The sequence below is a fragment of the Heterocephalus glaber genome, unplaced genomic scaffold, assembly GCF_053883595.1.
Source record: "Heterocephalus glaber isolate CG9 unplaced genomic scaffold, H.glaber_assembly_v1.0 deba00001579, whole genome shotgun sequence".
In the NCBI taxonomy this organism is placed as follows: domain Eukaryota; kingdom Metazoa; phylum Chordata; class Mammalia; order Rodentia; family Bathyergidae; genus Heterocephalus; species Heterocephalus glaber.
In genome coordinates, this window is record NW_028258360.1 from 1,884,858 (window position 1) to 1,904,862 (window position 20,005).

Sequence of the window (20,005 nt, forward strand, 5' to 3'; positions counted from 1 at the left end):
CCCTGTCAAGAGCCAGTGCAGGTCAGAAGACCACAGGACTGGCAATGGGAACCAGAAGTGAAGTGTTTAAGCAGCTGGAGTAAGATCTGGACTTCTCCCAGCACTTGGGGACATCCAGACATCCAGTATCGGGACAATACAGTGACATGGGTAGTGCCAGGTGGGCTGAGGGGCCACTGTATTGTGGCAGTGTGGATCTTTTGCCTTTTAACCCAATCCATCATCGAGCTACCTGTCTAAGAATGATGAAGGTACAAAATATCACAAGCCCCTAGAGCTCAGGCAGACTTCTGATTACTAATCTGAAAGTTTCTAGCCCAATTTCCTTTCGTTACTCACTTCCACATTGTATTACAGTCACCATAAGACCTTTGGCATTAATCTTTCTGTAATTTGTTTTATGCTATGACTCAGAGGTATTTGGTAGTGGTCATTCAATTAGAAAAGGGTGCTTTGTTATTTTAAAGAAAAAGTTCTCATTGTTGGTTCCCTTTTGCCTCTAAATGGCACCACCTAAAATATCAAGGTCTTTTTCTTTGTCCTGCTAATGTACACACACACACACACACACACACACACACACACACGGGTGTCAGGAGAAGTCTACAGACTTAAGAGACATAAACAAATCCAACGTGCTCAAGACATCTTTAGCTCTTTGGTGAGAAATCCTCTTAAACAATTGAAAATTTTCCACCTACTAGAGAAAGGCTATGTTGAACTCCATACCTGAAAAGCTGTGTGCTTTACAATTCAGTAACCACCTTTATTTAATTTTATTTTCTTAGAGGCTGTTTTATCAGAATTAGAAATTTGTGATTTAGTATTTTAAAGCACTTTAGGAGAAGTCCTCAGTCATTGAGTGTAGTCAGGTTTTACAAAGGTAGCAGAATCCAGGCAGAAGCTGTCTCACAGAAAAGCATGTGGGATCTCTGGAAGTGGCCAATTATGGGTGGGCGGGGCCTGAGGCCCTGTTGCTAGGCTGCCTAAGTGGTGTTTCATCAAGAGGCTGCAGGTAGGAGCTGGTCGCTTAGCAACCGGGTCCTCAGTCAAAGCATATTTCTTAATGAAGCAGATTACCTCTGCTGAACATCTAGATGCATTCCCTCTGAATTACCGACTTATGCTTCCTGATTAAGTACATCTTTGCATCAAAATAATTTTACACTTTGCATCAAAATAATTTTACACGACTTTGTTGAAAGTCTTTTTACATTTCACTTTCTATCATAACTGCTGACTGATTGGGTGGCACTTCCACACATTACTTTTCCAGCTGTGCTTTCATACATCAATTACCTAATAAATATAATGTGTTTTAAAAGACATTTTAGGCCACCTTTCAGGACCACTGCATGGAGGCTGAGTGCCGAGTCCACAGTCCTATGTTTCATTTAGGTCTCGATGTCTCCAGCATGAAATGTGACCTTCAAGAAGCTGTCACCTCAGAATGGGCTTGGAACTTTACTATTTCTCATATTTTTCTGAAAGGCTTGAGAGAGGAGATAAGAACTAGATTTGGCTGATTCCTTGAAGGCCTTCCTGTAAGATATCTCTGACATAACCTAGATAGCATTTTAAAAAAAAAGCTTTCATAAAAGTTTGAATAATTATCAAAATTGAATAATATCAACACTATTTCATCTGTAACAAACTGACAAGACAGTTCAGACTTCTACAGTATCATAAAAATGCTATAGGATTGTAAGTCTTTTCCTAAATATTCCTATATTTAATAGCATCTGAACATATAATTATTAAGTATTCAGTTTGAAAGTTTTCAAAATAAAATTGGTACTTAGTTTCACAGATACTTTTGTCCCAACAGATTGGTATAATTTCTCCAAACATATATTAAATTTGCTTTAGAATTTAATATTAAAATACTATTTATAAAGCATTATACTGTATCATCTTTTTTGAATTTTTATTTTCTTTTTCATAAAGATCCATAGTAGAAAAAGATATGTATATAAACCCATCCTTCCTTTTCTTAACCACCACAAAAACAAACACACACACAAAAACGAAAACTGAAAACAAAGAGGTGGATCTAAATTATCTGGTTATGTAATTAACTGCTCTTCTGCATTTAGTAAATTCTAGTTCCCCTTTAATCTCTCAGAGGCTTCTGAATACACAGTGATCCGTCAAAAATCAAAGGCATGCACTGGCGGAGAAAGGGTTTTCTCCATAGTTTATTGCACCATGACTGGTTTCTTCTGAATGAAATGTATTTTCCATTCCAAAAATTCTATGATATATATCTATCTATCTATATCTATCTCATAGATATATGTATATCATCTATGATATATATCTATATCCATGATATATATCCATGATATATATGATACATACCACAGGATACACATCATTACCTAGGCTTTCAATTACATAAACACAGAAACTCCACAGTTGCTATATTTGATCTGCAAGCCCACTGAAGACTTGTGATGTCAGAATCAAAACAAAGGCCCACAGTAAATGTGACTGGCAAACTCACTTTTGTACCAAAACCACTCACAGAGTTGTGACTTTCATGCTACACCGAGCATGTTCGATCTGGTTTTTCTGGGCTTGGGCCTTTGTGGCTCCCTACTGTGTCAGACTGTAGACACCCACTGTATCAAGCATCCTCAGGCTCTGTGGCAGTGAGGCTGGATCTCTCCATGTCTGGCTGGTGGTGGCAACATCTCGGTGACTCCTTACCTGTGTGGTGGCTGTGGAAGTTGTGCTGCTTCTTGATCCCCACATTTGTTGGAATTGTACTCTGATTTCTGCAAATGTCTCAATGATGACGGCAATAAACACATTCTGAAAGAAAATTAGAAACCAGCTTTATCAAACACTAAGAATGAGGGAGCAGAAGGCATCCAAAAAGAAACACAAGATCTGCAGAACTAGTACAAAAGGTAGACTTTACTAGTATGATTTTGCCAGTACCTTAACAAGCCAGGCAAGAAAGAAAATGAGAGTGATGAAATAGAAGTAAGAACGCCAACAAGGAAAGCTGTCAATCGCTCTGTACATGAGGAAAACCCAGCCTTCCTGGGAGGAGGCCTCGTAGACGGTGAATATGCTGGTGCCTGTCAACACAGAGGACAACAGACTGGGTTAGGGCTGACTTTTGAAATAAGAAAACATTTTTCAGGGAAACAATCAATAGTTATCCATGCTCATTTGCTCAGTGACAGACACCCTTCTAAAGGGATTAAAATCACCTGCAACATCTTTTTGTTCTTATTCTCGGGATTTTGATAAAATCATTTCTGACTTCAAGCCAATATGATTACGTTATCTCAAGCAATAAAATAATTTTGTTGTGTCTTTTGCAGTTAAATCCATCTAATAATGTGGAGGAGGAAACGAACGTTCAAACCAAGTATTGGTATAATAAAAAAGAATGTGTACCATTTAAGCTTGCCACCTGGGTCTCACCACATTCGGTAGGCTGAAAAGCACCTACCAGTTTTAAACAAAATGAAATAAATCTAAGAATGGGGTTGCACTTAAAGCCTTTTTCTCATCTGACGACTGAAGTATCTCAGGCTTTATATATTAATATAATGGAGTTTATCTTTGGAATCTATCATATTTAATGAACAACAAAATGTAAGGTTGCAAATCATCAAATGGTGTTTTCTCACTGAAAATATTCCTGATATTAGAAAGTTTAAAGCACATAAACAGGCTTTTGAATATTGCTTAAGAGAAACTAAAATGCCATACCGAGAAAAGACATGTTTTATCCTCATAACACTAGTTCGGGTGAAAACTAAAGCACATAAAGGTTAAAATAACCTTTGCAAGGATACACAGTAGTAAGCAGGGGAAGTAGAATTAGCCCTGCCATTCTGGAACTAGGGCTAGATGCCATCTATTTGTGATGATATCGAGCTTTCTGATTTCCATTGTGTACAGATCTACTAGTGTCACGAGGTTTAAATGACTCAATCTCTGCTAAACCAGGGCATCCAGGAGTTCTTAAGGTATTTCAGGTGCTGCTATTATTATGATGATTTATTTGGAAATCTTTTGTTCCATACAATTTCATGAGAAAACATATAAATGAAATATGCTATTGACTGAAAGTTGTTCATAGAATAAAAAGACAAATATTTTACTCACAAATTGATAAATATATGATCTCATTAAATTCTAATGCCATAAATAAGTTACACTATACAAGATAAACTAATGTCCATCCCTATATGTTCTAATAACATGGAAAGGCACAACTTGAATGTACAGATGACCACATTTCCAAGCTAACAAGGAGGGTTCTCCAGTCAGGGGGACCTGAGTGTTGCTGCATGTGTGTGTACAGGTCAGCATCAAGCCATCCCAAAGCATGCGGGGCCACAGGGGAGGTGGCTGCAAATGCAGGCAGTAATAGATAAAGAGGTCCCAAGGAAAAACTCAGCCGGAGGACAGCGTGCCACTATTATGTATTAATGTGTGCTAATAGACTTAGATAGAATATAATTTCCTACAGTACTGGCTTTGTTTTCCACATATTTTTATTTTTACTTGACAAACAGTAATAGTACATATTTATTTGACATTTTCATATGTGTTTGATGAGTGATGATCAGAGCAGAACTTTGAGATCTCTCTCACTTCAGTTATAATTTTTTGTTGAGAGCATTCAAAGCCCTACCTACTCGCTACTTTGAAATAGAGTTGTTTTCAACCATAGTTATCCTAGTGAGCTACAGAGCACTGACAGTTTGTTCCTATCCAATTGCACCCCTATACTGTCAGCCATCCTACAGCCATCCTACTGCCACTTTCCTCCCCAGCATCCTTCCCAAGCTATTCTGTTCTCTAGATCTTAGACAGCAACATTTTAGCTTCTGTGAGTCCGAGCTTGAGGTATATAGAGCCTGTCCATTTAAGAATTCTATTCTGTACACTGGTAAGTCATTTTCATAACAGCTTATATTTGTAAGGCATTTAAATTTTTTTAAAATTTTTATTAGCATGTTTGCAGTACATAATAATTACATTTATTGTAACACACCTCAATTCTTTATACCCTCTTCCCCTCCAATCCCTTTCAAAAATTTTTTTTGCTGTGATCAGATTCATTTATTTTATGCCCTTATCAAGTTAATTATCACAAGTACAGATGAACAGACAGACTGAAAAACAGAAGACAAGTCCAAGGTTCTTTTACTGATTTAGCAGCTCGGGAATCCTCTGTGCAGTTGGGTAGGAGGTGAGCAAAAGGTTACATATCAGCCTCACAAGTCGCAGCAAAGGAAAGGAAGAGCATTGGTTAACAAAGATGCCCAACAGGGGGCTGGGGATTTAGCTCAGTGGTTTTGCTGCCTGCTGCGCAAGCAAAAGGACCGGAGTTCGATTCCCGGTACCAAAAAAACCCCCCAAAAAACAGGTGCCCAACGTGGGAAGCCACAGAATCTGAAATGGAGCCCATGAATGAGTTCACACATCTTATTTATTATTCTTTCTTTTTGCCATGTTTTTCATATTTTCTATGGCTCGAGAACAGGGCTTTAATGGAGTTCATTCTTTTCTAAGGCATGATGGCTAAGTTTAAAGCATGGAAGAACAGCAAATACAAACCATAAGAGGCCCACTGAAAACAAATGACTGTTTCCATTAATGCTTTAGATATACTGAAAAATGGGCCACATTTTTGCTTTTATGAACTGAATATGAAGGGTAATTTTAACATAAAACAAATAATGTATGCGCCTTATTTTCCTCTAGTTATTGAATGAATACAGAACAGTGGCTACAGAAATCCATTATAAATCACCATTAAAGTTTAATAGCTTGACCAATTTACTGTCAATGTAATATTAAATCTGAGGGAAACATGGAAAATTATTTTCCTTCTTCCTGACCAGATCTTTACTACATCTACAGAGAAGCTGTTATTTAGAATTAAGCAAAAAATTGCACATGCAATATGTAACCTTGAAGCTTTTCCTCCATTTTTCCTAATTCAACAAAGAGGAGAAGGGAAAGAAACAGGAACCCACAGTGCAGTTCAAAGAGCTGGGTTTGCTGCTAGCAAGAAACGAGGAATTTGTAACACTATACCCCAAAACACTGCAGGAGATGTGGACTACTGGAGAAATGCTTCCCGTCCGTGTGAACTGTACTAGCAAAAAAGGCTTTGAAGAAGTCGCTGTCGGGTACAAGGGCCAAAGCAGTGGGATACCAGTCCTTCCCCACCACTTTTCTGCCACCAGCTTTGCAAGACACAGGAAAAGAAAAGCAGAGATTTTCCAATGTCTGACCAATATTCAGATGGACAGAAATCAAATATGTGGTCCTCTCATTTTCTGCAGTACATGACAGCCCTGAGAAAGAAACCCTCTGTCCAGTGATGTTCGCATAAATCCTCGTCAGTGTCCAGCAGGGCTCACACCCTCTGCCCTCGGGCCACATAAGGTGCCAGTCCCAGCCCTTGCGGACAGCCTTGTGTTCACTTGTACCAAGGCACTCATTGCACTGGGTTCCATCACCTCACTAGTGTGAGTCTTCCAGAGTTAAGACGTTATCCTTCACATCTGCACCAGGCTCTGAGAAACCCCCAACATCGATAAATCAAACAATGATCACACAGTCACACAGTCTGAAGACACGCGAAGGCATTTTTCTAATACATTTTACAGTTCATTACCTTTATGTCACCAATTTTCAAAAACCACTTAAAATACATGCACACATATGTACAAACTCAAAAGCCGATGCTATTCCTGTAGTGTTGTCCAGTGTGGAAAATGCCTAGAAAACATATTGATACACAGAAATTTTTTTCTAGAGAGTAGTTTTGGTCAATGTAAATGGAATTTCCAATAGAATTCCTAACAGAAGCAGAAGACTCCTTTTAGGACCATCCATCCATCCTTTCTTTCAGTGTTTGGGCTACAATTTCTAGCCAAAATCCCACATTCTGTTAAGTGAATAATAACTGTACAATGACACCTGGGGATATAATTCATTTGCTTATTACAGAACAGTAAGACCTGTTCCGAAAATACTCTGGCGGCTCCTGGAATAGCAGTGCTTTCCCGGACCTCAAGGTCTCCAGATGCAAATTAAAATCATGGAAGAGCAAACTCACAATAAGGACACACAGCTCCTCAGGCCTCCTAATGTCACTCGTTCTCTTTGACCTCTTCCACTGGAAGCTTGAGTTCATTATTTAGGAAGAATCGCAATCTACACATAGAAGATAAACACTAATCTTGAAACTTGCTATAGGCTGCCTACCTTGAGATACAGTAGAGGAATTTTTTATAGCTTGAACAAAACCATATTCCCATCTTTTTCTTATTATCTGTAGGATTACATTACCACTGTACCATCTTCTGCTGGTTTTCATGAAAACGGAGACATCGCACTTGTTTCTCCTAGTCATAGGTTACATAACCACATTAAGTCATCCCACTCTCAAATGACAGGCCACAGAATTGCAGTGATAATTACTCGAAACTAAAAGCTATGATTCACCACTAAGCCTCTCTCAAAACAGGACGTATCTGTGTTCTATTCAAATGGTGACCACTATGGTTGGGATGTGGTTGGTCCCGTAATGTGGCCATATTAAGAAGTGGTAGCACTTCTAAGAGTGAGTCTTCCTGCAAGGTAATTAGGGCCTTGGGCTCTAAAAGGGGATTAGGGTAGTTCTTGTGGGACCTCTCTTAGTTCCAAGAGAGTGGGTTGACCTCTCTCTCAGTGAGCCTGACCTCTGAGTTGCTCTGTCTTCTTTCTTGCCTTGTGATCTCTCCCTCCTGCCCACACTCTCTCCGTTATGTTGTCTGCCATACTGTGATCCAGTTAAGGGGGGACCAGAGGTCAAAAGATGAGTCTGTCCCATTCTCGATTTTCAGCTTTCAAAACTGTAAGGTAAATACATTTTTTTCTTTATAAGTACCCAGCATCAGGTATTTTGTTATAAGAGGAGAAAATAGACAAATGAAAAGGTAAAATTTGATTTATGGTGAAGAAATTTGAGAATGTGTAATTGGTGATATAGGCTTGATACTGTTGAAAAATATGTGTGCAAGGATTTGCAATGAATAATTAATTACCTTCATCCCCACACTCAGAATTCCTAATAGAACCAGAGGGCCTCATTTCAGGACCAAACATTCCTCTTTCAGTGTTTGGATCCTCAGGGCAACATCCTTGAATTACTATAATCCCTCCAGTGGTGTGGGCCATGGCACCTCCTAGGTAGCCCTCTTCCTAGTAAAGCAAGTTTCCATTTCAGTGGATGCAGACCAGCCCTTGGCTCCTTTAGAATTTGCTCTCAGCTTTGGGAGACAGACCAGCTGTAAGAGTCTGGAGAATGAGTGCTCCCAGCACCATCAATCAAATCATTCTTCATTTTACCCAGGTCACCCTGCCTAGATACTTGGTTTCTTGTGTGGTTCTTCAAATATGATTCATGAAATTGACCTGCTCATCTGGCTTCGTTTCCCATGTGGGAACAGAATATTGTCTGGGTATGGGGACAGGTAATGGTAACATTCTTGTTACTCAAGAGCACAGGTTCCTTACAAATTTTTCTAAATTTTTCTATTTCTCCAGTGGAGTCTGATCATACTCACTCTTTGTAGAGATAAACTGATTGCCTTTGCCTCATCCAAACTTCAGTTTGAACATCTCCCTCAGTTGGAAAGGGGGAAAGACTTTGTATATTCCTTTACTACCACATATGAATGGTGATGTATCAGGGTTTCAAGGAACTGCTTTTACAGTGCAGAGTAAGTTGTAGAAATATACAATCCCAATCCTAAATTCCAAACAGGTGCTCATTTTCTCAACTCCAGATGCAGTGACCAAAGTATTTGATCCTGGAAAGTAGTCAAATAGGAGAACATACGGGAAGAACTTGATTTTTTGCATAGCTCTTTTAGTAGAAATGCAGCTCATCCAATATAAAATGAGCTGTGCTTCATTTAGTTTTCATTTGTTTTGTTATGTTTATATGTATAAAACCTGTGTATCCTCCGACTAAATTCTAAGTTTAAACCCTAGAACTGATCCACACAGCAATATTCTTATTAAATGGAAGGACCAATAGAAAAAAATAACAGCTTTGAATAGCTTAGAGGGGAATTCACTGCAGCTACTCAAAAAGCAAGTTGTACTGTCAGTTTGAATTGAAGTCAAATTAACTGTTATATAAACGTGAAAGTGTCAAGGGGAAGAACTACCACTGGCTTATTCAGCTGATACTCTAACCAGAGGTTCTTCAACTTTGGTAAGAGGGGCATTTGGGATGGGTGGTGCTGGTTTTGTAGACCTGCCATGTGCATTGCGGGTTGTATGCATGGTAGCTTCACTGACCTCTGCCCACTAGGGCCCAACAGCACCCCAATTCCAAGTATTTATATAAGTCAATGGCTTCAACAACATATGTTAGAAGAAAAAGCTTTCTTTTAACATTTCTGCAATTAATTAGGATGGCTGTTCACATACATATTCCTGGAAGAAGATATCTTCATACATAGAAGTAGACTTTAGAAATAACATTAATGAAGGGGATTGGAGGTGTAGCTCAGTGGGTGAACCATTGCTTAGCATGTGTGAGGTCCTGGGTTTGATCCACACGATTGGCCAAAAAAGAAATGCATTAAATAAATTTTGAGGACAAAATTTACATATTTTGAATGAAATAAGTAGCACAAAATTTTCCCAAAATATACTACTTTCAGAATGATTCCAAGCCAAATCACAAACATAAGGTGTTTTGCAATTGTTCCAGGTTTTGCTTATGAATCACAGTGAGACATTCAATGTACTCATGGGTGAACACAGAAAAGAGACTAATTCTTAATCCATGATCTTGGGATCTCATTCTTTCTGAACCATAAATGGGTCATAACACACTGGTGCAGGAACAACAATGGAATCTAAGCAGCAACAAGCTGGTGTACAGCGAGATGCACATTCCTTTGTTTAATTACAACTTGTAGCTGAGGCCATGTGTTGGTGACACATTTTATATTGAAATTTGTTTTTCTTTTGGTGAACTCTTCATTTCTCTTACTCTCTGATATATTTCTTTTACAGATCCCAGCCACATGGTGAAAAAATATTTCAGCTAATGGTCAGGAGAGTCACTTTCTCCAATGTTTTTTCCCTCCAAATTGGCCTCGCACAGTTCAACATTTACTTCATATAAACTCATAAAATCCTCAAGTTGGATGGGTAATAATAGTGCATTTTACCCAATTGTAGTAAGTAAATCTATTTGTCACAAGACAATTTTTTAAAAAGTGAGAGATCCTTAAGGTGAACATCTGGATTGAGCAACATAAGCCTTTGTTACGAAAGCTCAATGTACTCTCTTCTGAGAAATGAGAATGTCATTGACCAACACTTGCAAGAAAGGCTCATCTTTATTTTCAGAGATTCACTGAACAAACCACCTAGATTTAAATTGCTTGGGATAATATCACCTTTCAGATTATTCTAATAAATAATTTATCCTAACAAAAAAACTTCATGAACAATGTTTTCTATCTCTTGAAATTACTTTCAGTTTTACTGAAATATATTCTAAAAATGATTCACTCATGTATTTTTCTGATGATTAGCCTTATGATAGACTGTGATATACCCTTATCATTGCAATCATCTCTAACACAATTTGCCCACAACTAACAAGCTACACACCTTCAGCCTGAAAACAGCCATTAGGCTAATGAAGTAATAAAACAAAATAAAGTAAAACAAGACAACATTTTCAATTTCTATTCTAGAACATGGAACAAGTATAAATGGACTTATTTCACTCTAAACTCTTTCAAACATATTTAAACCTCATGTTTCTGAGCTATGCTTTAATTTAGATTTCTATTTGTTTTTTATAGTTCAGCATTTTGCCTCACTGGTGAAATTATTAAATCTTAACCATTAAACCTCACTGACTACAGTACTAAAATTTTGCAATAGACCAATGATCACATAGAAAAAGCATATGTATTCCCAACAGCAAGGTAGTAGGGTTCTTTTTTCACCACAGCCTCTCCCTCATTTGTTATTGATTTCTTGATGATTGACATCTTTCTGGAGTAAGCTGAAATCTCAGTGTTGTTTTAATTTGCAATTCTGTAATAGCTAGCAAAGTAGAACATTTTTTCACGTATTTATTGGCCATTGAGATAAATATTTTGCAAATGGGAAAAAGACCAAGAGATGGGAGGGGCATAAAAAGATTTAAGATGTGTCATGTACATACGCCAACTACCTACAATGACTGTAATCATGACTTGTCATAACATGAATTTTTAAAAAGATGAAAATGTAGGAAGGGGATCTAGAGACAGAGAAAGGGAAGAGCAAAAAAAAGAGTCAAAATATGTTAAGTACATATGCTACTCTTTAGATGAATGAAAACTTTATGTACTGTAAACACTTACTAATAAAAATTAAAAGAAAAAACATATATATATAAATGCTTGCATATATTTTCTATGTTAAACTTTTTAAATAAGTAATAGATATTTTTAGTTGACATATATTCATGAAAACTTGGTAAATTTCTAACCATCCCAGTTGTGAATAGAAAATACTTCTAGAGGGCCAGGGATTTAGCTCAGTGGTTCCACCACCTGCCTTGAAAGCACAAGTCCCTGAGTTCGATTCCTGGTACCAAAAAAAAAACAAACCAAAAATGAAAATACTTCCAGAAAAGGAGAGGTGAAATCCGTAACCACATCATTCAGAAATGGAAAGGAAGTGTTGACAAGGCTGGAGGCTGACCGTGGTGAAGAAGCTGAGGTATGAAAGCAGGACCCTGAACCCACATGCCAAGCAAAACACTCCCTGCCTTCGGCTGCTGGCCAATGTCCAGGTTGACCAAGAGTCAAGGTAGCAAAGAAGTCATGCCACATAGCTCTCTGTCGTTAAGATACCTGTCTGCCTTTTCAAGAGTAATGATTTCAGATTTTGGAAATTTATTTTCTCTTAATTGACTTAGCCACAGTTAACTGTCAGTTGCCTCCCCAAACATGCAAATTAAGTGTCCACTACTCCTTATCTACAGGACATGGGATCAGCCTGGTCACCATTTTGACCTCAGCTTTTTGTGGATCTACTAGGGCAATGATGTAAGCACTAAAGCATGAAATGAATGTTAATTAGAAGCTTTTAACCTTTGTCAAAAAGCAAGCAAAATATTTCCTAGTAGAGATATGGTTTCTTTTAGAATATTTTAGTTTTGTCACCTAGTTTTGAAAGATTTATTCAGAGTTACAATCAGAGGAAATCAAGCCAAAGGGCTAGAACTTTGTATAATTTTTAAGGAGTTTTATTTTACTTAATTTATTATTATTTTTTTTGGTACCAGAGATCGAACTCGGGTCCTTGCGCTTGTGCAGCAGGCAGCAAAACCACTGAGCTAAATCCCCGGCTTTAAGGAGTTTTAATAGTTATGACATAAGAATCTCAAAAATCCAAAAATTAGAACGAAGTGTTTGGGAAAAAGGTCTAAGACACTTTTCATCCCATTTGGTGACACAGTTCATGTTTCTGCATTATCATACATAAGCAGTGATAACTCTTGCCACAACAGGAAGCGTTCACTGATTACTTGATAGTAGGGATTGGAGTCTAGGGGCACTCTACCAGGGAGTTACATCCTCAGCCCTTTTTATTTTATGCATTTTAAGAGGTACAGCTGGCCTCTAATGGGTGATTCTCCAGCCTTAGCCTCCAGAGTAGCTGGGATTAGAGGTGTACATCACCATACCCAGCTACTGTTTATTTTTAATAGAAAAGCCCACTGAACTAGTAAATAAGTAGAGGATGAAATACCAACCGAGACTGGAAATAAATAGTTGAAATGTGTTCATTTAGAAATATTAAAATCTGAGTCAGATCTAAGTGGGAAGGGAGGAACGGTACTTGCGTGATGTGAGCCAAAAGTAATTTTCAATAAATATACGAAATGTAAACAACATGTGGATTTTAACTAAAAGAGTTTTAATTTGTGTTACGATAAATATCAAATTTCCATCATGTACAGTGAAAGACTGAATTGTATCAATTTAGAAATTATCAAAATTCCCAAGGATTTAGCTCAGTGGCTTCGCCTCCTGCTTCACAAGCGGGAGGTCCTGAGTTCCATCCCCGGTACCAAAAAAAAGAAATTATCAAAATAGAAAATTTAAAACAAAGATATATTCAAATATCATTAATGGTAATACTATAGTTTAATTACTATGACTAAATATGGAATATTAATTGCTATAAATTAAAAACCAGATATGGGGAAATTTTTTCTCACATTCTTTTGCCCATTATTTTCCTATGATTTCTAAAGCCTAGAAATACACTTAAAGACAAGATTTTTCAAGTGGTTTAAAATGCATATTATGTTTTTGGTGCTGATGATCAAATCCACAGCCTTACACAGGCTAGGCAAGGGCTCTGTCATTGAATTACATCCCTTGCCCTTTTTAAAAATTATTTTTTATTTTGAGACAGAGACTCACTAAGTAAGGGAATTGTCTAGCCTGGAATTAAGCTTGAGCTACTCTGGCCTTAGCCTCCCAGAGTGCTGGGACTACAGGGATGCAGCACCATGCCTATAGAGGCACCTAGAAAAGGAGAACTGTAACACTGCTGATAGGTGACTCATTTATCCATATGTATCAATAGCTGTAATTACATATTATTGCTATGATTATTATGAGCAAATAATTATCTATTATATCTGTTTAGAATAAGAAAACCAAATGTTTTTATTTTGTTATCATTTATTCATTTTCCAATACTCTCCTTTACATATATCTGAGCTATTAGCTACATACTTTTCCCTCTCCAGAGAAATTTTATCATTTTTTTTTTTTTTTTTTTTTTCGGTACTGGGGATTGAACTAATTTTATCATTTCTGAGTTTTTACTTGTATGAGAAAGTTCTTTTTTTTTTTTCATTTTTGAGAGAAAATATCTCTGGAAACAAATATATAGTTTGTTTTTTACTCTTTCAATACTTGAAATGTTTACCTTCACCCTATTTTTGTTTACATGAGTTTTGAAGACAAGTCTATCATAATTCTTACCCTCATTCTCCATTGGTATTTTTTCTTTGGCTTCTTTTAAGATTTTTCTCTTTGATTTTGTGTAATGGGAATACATGTTGAGGTATAGCTATTTTGAGGCTTATCCTGTTTGGTGTTTGTGGTGGATTAACTAATGGTGAATTTAAGTGGGAACACCTAGCTAAACTGAGTCAGTGTGGCTCTGGGCATGGAAGATCCACCTGAGGATTGTTGCCAAGGGCATAAAAGGAGAACTGGAAGATTGCATGCTGCTGATTTCCCAGTAGAAGCTTTGTTGTGGCTGGTTTTCCTAATACGAACTTGACTGTTCTGTCATTGGAGAAGCTTGGGTCCTCACTGTTGCCAAGAATGGCTACTGTTCTCTTTGGAGAGCTCTGGTCTCCCCCTTTGAGTGTAGCTTCCTGGCTCCAGTGCAGATCCCTCAGCTATCTGGCACAGATCCTTCACCCTGTGGAGCAGACTTTCTAGCTTCCACCACTAGCCCTTGGGCCTTTCCTGTGCAGATCATTGATAAGGACTTGTATGAGACATTGCCATGGGCTCTAGGCCTCTGGCTGGACTCATGCGGAACACCGCCATGGGATCCAGGCCCTTGGCTGGATTCTTTGGGTCTCTATAAAATTATGTGTCCTGTATTAAATCTATTCCCTTGCAAACCCTGACTACAATGGTGTTCTTTGGGCCTCCTGAATCTGTTTTTGTGTCCTCATTAATTTTGGAAAATTTGTTGCCATTATTAGTTTTAATGTTTTTCTCAGATTCTTTCTTCCTCCTCCCATGTCTCCATTATGCAAATACTAGATGTTGTATAATTGTTCTATACTTTTTGACATTTTGTTTTCAGTCTTTTTTTTCATTCTTTGTACTTAAGTCTGAAATTTCCACTGACACAGAACCAAGCTCAGTGAGTCTTTTCTCAGCCACATCTAGCCTCTAGCTTACTGAAGTTCACTGAAGGCATTCTTTATTTCTGTTCCTGTGTTTTTTATTTTTAGTATTTTCTTTTGATTCACTTGTTGAGTTTTTTTTCCTCTCTCTTTCATTACCCATGTGTTCTTCAACGATGTCCCCTTTTCTCACTAGAATTGCTAGCTTATTAGTCAATTACTTTAACTTTCAAAATAATTCCAGATTATTGGGTAAGTATAAAATCTTTGTGGTATCTAAGTCTGGTTCTGATGCTGGCTTTGTCACTTTGCTATCTCTTCCATGATTTTGTCTTTTACCATGACTTGTACTTTTGTGTTGGGAGCCAGATATGATTTATTGGTTAACCAGTAACCGAGATAAGAAGGAATTTACTGAGTCTTTATGTTTATTTTCCTTAGGAGTTGGACTGTGTTTAATGTGCTGTATCTGTTGGTGTCATTGGCTTGCATTTCCTTCAGCTTCCTTGTTTCTGTCTCCCCTGTTGTTGTAAGTTTTCCTAAAATGCCTTCTGAAAATTAAACAACAAAAACCAATACAAAGAATGAATGAATCAAGAGTTGGTTCTTTGAAAGGTTAAGAAGAGGACCCAGGGATGGAGGGAAGAGGGGAGTGAAAGAGGAAGTAAAGAGGATCAAGATGTGATATGTGTATGTACTGATTTCCCCCATGATGAATGTACTTACTATGTGTCACAAACTTGTACTAATAAAGAATTGAGAATAAATAGAATCTGCATCTTCAAGGTTTCTCAGATTATGCTGGAGCCCTGTGTATACAATAGAAGTTATTGGGGAGAAGAAGCCTTCTATCATCCCAGATTAAATGTCAGTTTTTTCAGTTAGCTTGAGTTCCTGACCTGGGACCTACAGAAGATTTTCTTAGCCTTTCCCTCTCAGCATATGAGATAATGGAAGGCTAGTGGGGGATTCACTTATCCAACAGTCCTTTAGTTCAGGTATGACTCTGGGGAAGTGGATTTCCCTTTGGTTTTTTTTGGTACCAGGGATCAAACTCGGGACCTCATGCTTAAGAGGCAGGCGGTAGAATCACTGAGCTAAATCCCCAGCAGAAGTGGATTTCTTAAAGCCATCACTTTTGTAGAACCAAAGAGCTCTGGGACTAGTTCAGAATAATTAATTTTCCTCTCCCCCTGTAGCAAGTATGTGGAAGTTCTGATCTGAACTTCACCACGAGAACCTGGGAATGTTCTAGGAGATAAAACTCATAAAAGCAGGAGTAATACCCCCAAGATTGTGAGAATTTTTAAACTTTGAGGCCACATTATGCTACCAAGAATGACTCCATATCAGTTTATGTATTTCTGGATGCACTGGCTTCTGTTTCCCCTAAGCTGTCATTCTCTGTATTCACCTGTCTCCAAATTTTAAGACAGCGGTTTTCCCTGTGATCCCAATTCTCTATTGGATCTAAGAAACACTGCTGACTATCAGAGTTGTTGAATTTCAGAGTGTTTAATATTTTTCTTGTTGTGAGGGTAGAAGTGATGACTTCTAAGTTCTTCACAAGTCAAAGCAGAAACCAGAAGTCAAAATAACTTTTTTGGTTTTTGATACAGATCAGAAATAGCACAGTTAAATGAAGACATTTGATTAAAATGAGAGTTAAGTTAATGAGTGTGAAGGCATGGTTCTCTGCACACAGTCTCATCTGCTTGACCACAATTTGGCTTATGTGCTCATAGCAGCATAGGGCTGAAGATGCCAGGTTAGCAGAGAGTAAAGTTGAATTGTGATGAGGCTGAGTCTCCTGGCTGACCCCAAATCATGGTGTCAGAATCTTTAACATTCCACTTGTGATTTTCCCCTGCTAATAACTTTTTCTCCTGATATCTCAATATGGCCTTTCTGCTTGATTTTAAGAAGCTATAAGGCAATATAAAAAGGGGGATAATAGAGTAGTGAAGGAGGGAGACAAATCCTGTCATTCGTGGAACATGGTTCAAGTAGCCATTATATAATAACACAACAGACTTAATCAAAGCCAGAGGGCTTCAGGCAGCTGTGATCTGGCCTGCTTATGCCTGGAAGTCTTTCTGTGTGCTCATTAGGCACATTGGCAAGACAGCTGCACAAAGCTGGAGATCATTTGGCCAGCCATCCTACCTTTTGAGCAACTATCTGGGCTAATGACAACAAGAGAGCAATCAGACATTTGCACTGTGGCTGATGGAGTGACATTAGCTTTTTATAACTGATCAGGACTATAGAAAATCACTCCTGGGAATGTTAGCTGAAGTCCAACACAGAGAAATACATCCAGTATGTGAAGCAATTACTTAACGTTTTAATAATCTTTTCTTTATTTTGTGATTCAGCTAGTACGACTAACTCATTATAGTTTGTCATCAAGCAATGTAGGCTATTCATGAGTTTTTCTGGTGTACATATTTTTTGTACAAATTACTTTTAAGCCAATTGTTTGAGCTTTAATAGCTACTGTTTAAAAATGTAAGGAAAATATAAGGAAAAAGATATAACTACTGTTTAAAAATATAAGGAAACACCTAAATGATTTTTGGTGAACAAATTATTATTACTGTTGTTTTCGGACATAGCTCAGAATTATACTACTGACAAAGGAGTTTTATGAACACCCATAAAAATTCAGTTAGTAGAATTAGCAATGAGAGAGCAGGTTAGAGGTTGCCTCTGTTTTGAGGAATAAGGAGGTGGCTTTGAAAGTTTATTTACATTTTCACTTGGTCAATCTTGTCACTCTCGGCCTTCCTGTCAAGGTGAATACTTACAGACTGGGAATAAGTACCTAAGATGATGGTTCTATTTTATAATTCTTTTAAGCCAGATTACATTTGCTACTGTCTTTATGGACATAGGTCAATTATCCAGCAGAAAATATTGAAGTTTAAAAGGGCACATGAACATTTTATCATCTGTGTAAACATTAGTGAGGAGGCTGTTTCATGTGGCCCATTTAATTGTTTCAGTCTTTTAACCCTTATTTTTGACCTAGAATTCATGATTACCTCTTCTGTTAAAGAGATAGCAACTGTTATGGTTTATATTTCGAACTTCCCCAAAAGGCTAATGTGTTCAGAGGCTGGGCATTTGGAAGATGACCGGATCATAGGGACCTTACTCATCACTGGATTAATCCACGGAAGAATCTGTAGCTAAATGTGCTGTTAGGAGGTGGGGTCTGGTCAGAAGATGTGGGTCACTGGACCATGACCTGGAGGGGTGTATCTGCCTCCCTGGCTTTTCTCTGCTTTCCGGCCACCATGACATGGGCAGTTTTCCTCCTCCAGAACCTTTCAGCATATCCTCCCTGCTTTGGAGCCAGCTGAATATAGACCGAATGGTATAAAAAGTGTGAGCCAAAGTAAACTACTCCTCCTTTAAGTTGTGGGTTTTGGGTACTGCGTACAGCAGCCAGAAGGTGACTAAGACAGCAATGAAAACACTGATCTTCAGGGTTTAATCTTCATAACAAACTCATGTCTAGTAAATTTTCTTTTTCCCCAAAGCTTTCATTTTAAAGATGCTCTGATCCTCTACAATGTAGGACATACATTACATAACTTTTTTTTCAGTAAAATGTAGCATTTGAAAAAGTTGCCCACATTTTAAAGTTTATTTCTTTCTCTCCCTTTGTAGATTGCAAAGTCCACAAGACAAGCCAGTTTTTTTTTTTCCTTTGCTCACCATCATGCTCTGTGTACCTGGTATATAAACAAAAGTATGCTAACTTTGAAGTTAAGTAAGCAACTGAAATTAAACAGCAAAGAATAGGTTAGGGAGAGGGTTGCTATTCAAAAAGAAAACACATAGGGAAGGGTATTTTGGAGAACAAGGAGAGTAGCTATTATAGAGGTAAAAAAACTCTGAAAGCTGGTCAGTCTGCTCATCTGCCATCTTGAAGGGGCTCCAACAGGGGCACCAATTAGTGACTGTCACACTAATTGCTGTGAAGAGATGGCTTCCAAGGCCAACTGGTGGCCCACACCTGCTGCCAGTGCTCCTGATGCCTGTGGCAGCAGACCTGCTCTGCTGCTGCCTGAGTATGGACCATGGCCCTCACCTTGGACATTTGTCTCCTGGCTTCCAGCACAGACCCTACCAGCCAGATTTGGTCACCCCTGCCATGCCCCAACGCCCTCCTCCTGAAATCCCAATGGTAGTTGCATGGCCCTCCTTCTCTCCAGACATAGGGTTTACATTGTCTTTGCAGACTCTTTTGTTATCTCATGCGACCTCTCTTCCAGCCTCTGCCTTTCTCTTGTCTTTTTCCTGGGGGATCCAGTATGCTGGCCCTCATGCTGGCTTGAATGGCTTCAGTATCTATCTGCCATTCATTCACAGGTGGTGGGAAACCATCAAACACCACCTCTGCATCCCAAACATTATATTGCTGTATTAAAGTGGCTGAGACTTGTAACACATTCATGCAAGCCAGGCTTTGTTCATTTCATTCTCACAGCCACTTTAGTATAACTAATCCTACTAATCCTATTTTATAAACAAACCTACTTTGAGGCACCTTAAGTCTTTTGCCAAGATCACCTGGCTAGGTAAGTGGCACTTCGGAATGAACTCCATCCCAGGACTCACACCATGACCTCCTATTTCTGTTAGATTTTCCTTGTGTGTGGGAAACATGGTGCTGTTCTCAAGTGCATTTTATAGCCTCTGAGAACCCAGGCTCCTCTTTCTAGTTTCTGAAATGAAGGGTGGAGCTCTGAAGAGGAGCAGTCAGTCCTGGAAGAGCCAAGTGTAGGGGAGATGTATTGGTCAGTGCTCATTAGAAAAACAGATTTAATGTAAGATATTTCTGAAGGGTCAGTGTTGGAAGCCAGGAGATGAATATTCAAGGTGAAGGCAAAGATTGGAGCTTCTCCAAAGAAACAGAAGTGAGTCTTTCTGCTTCTTTCTCCTTTTTATTCCATTCAGGCTACAAGCCTATTGGTTGGTACCACTCACACCCAGAATGGATCTTCCATCTTTGATGAATCCATTCAATTCACACCCAGAACT

The 20,005-nt window shown here is 38.3% G+C and overlaps 1 protein-coding gene across 8 annotated transcripts in view; it reads right to left on the bottom strand.

The window, feature by feature from the left end:
- Nalcn (sodium leak channel, non-selective) overlaps positions 1-20,005 on the bottom strand; it is a 322,796-nt gene that overhangs the window by 205,816 nt on the left and 96,975 nt on the right. For all 8 annotated transcript variants that reach the window (XM_087193085.1, XM_087193083.1, XM_087193087.1 and 5 more), the window contains exons 8-9: positions 2,947-3,089; positions 2,713-2,817 (exon numbers count right to left, since the gene is read on the bottom strand). In XM_087193085.1, coding sequence (XP_087049211.1) covers positions 2,713-2,817; positions 2,947-3,089 — 248 coding nt within the window. The remainder of the gene's footprint in view (positions 1-2,712; positions 2,818-2,946; positions 3,090-20,005) is intronic.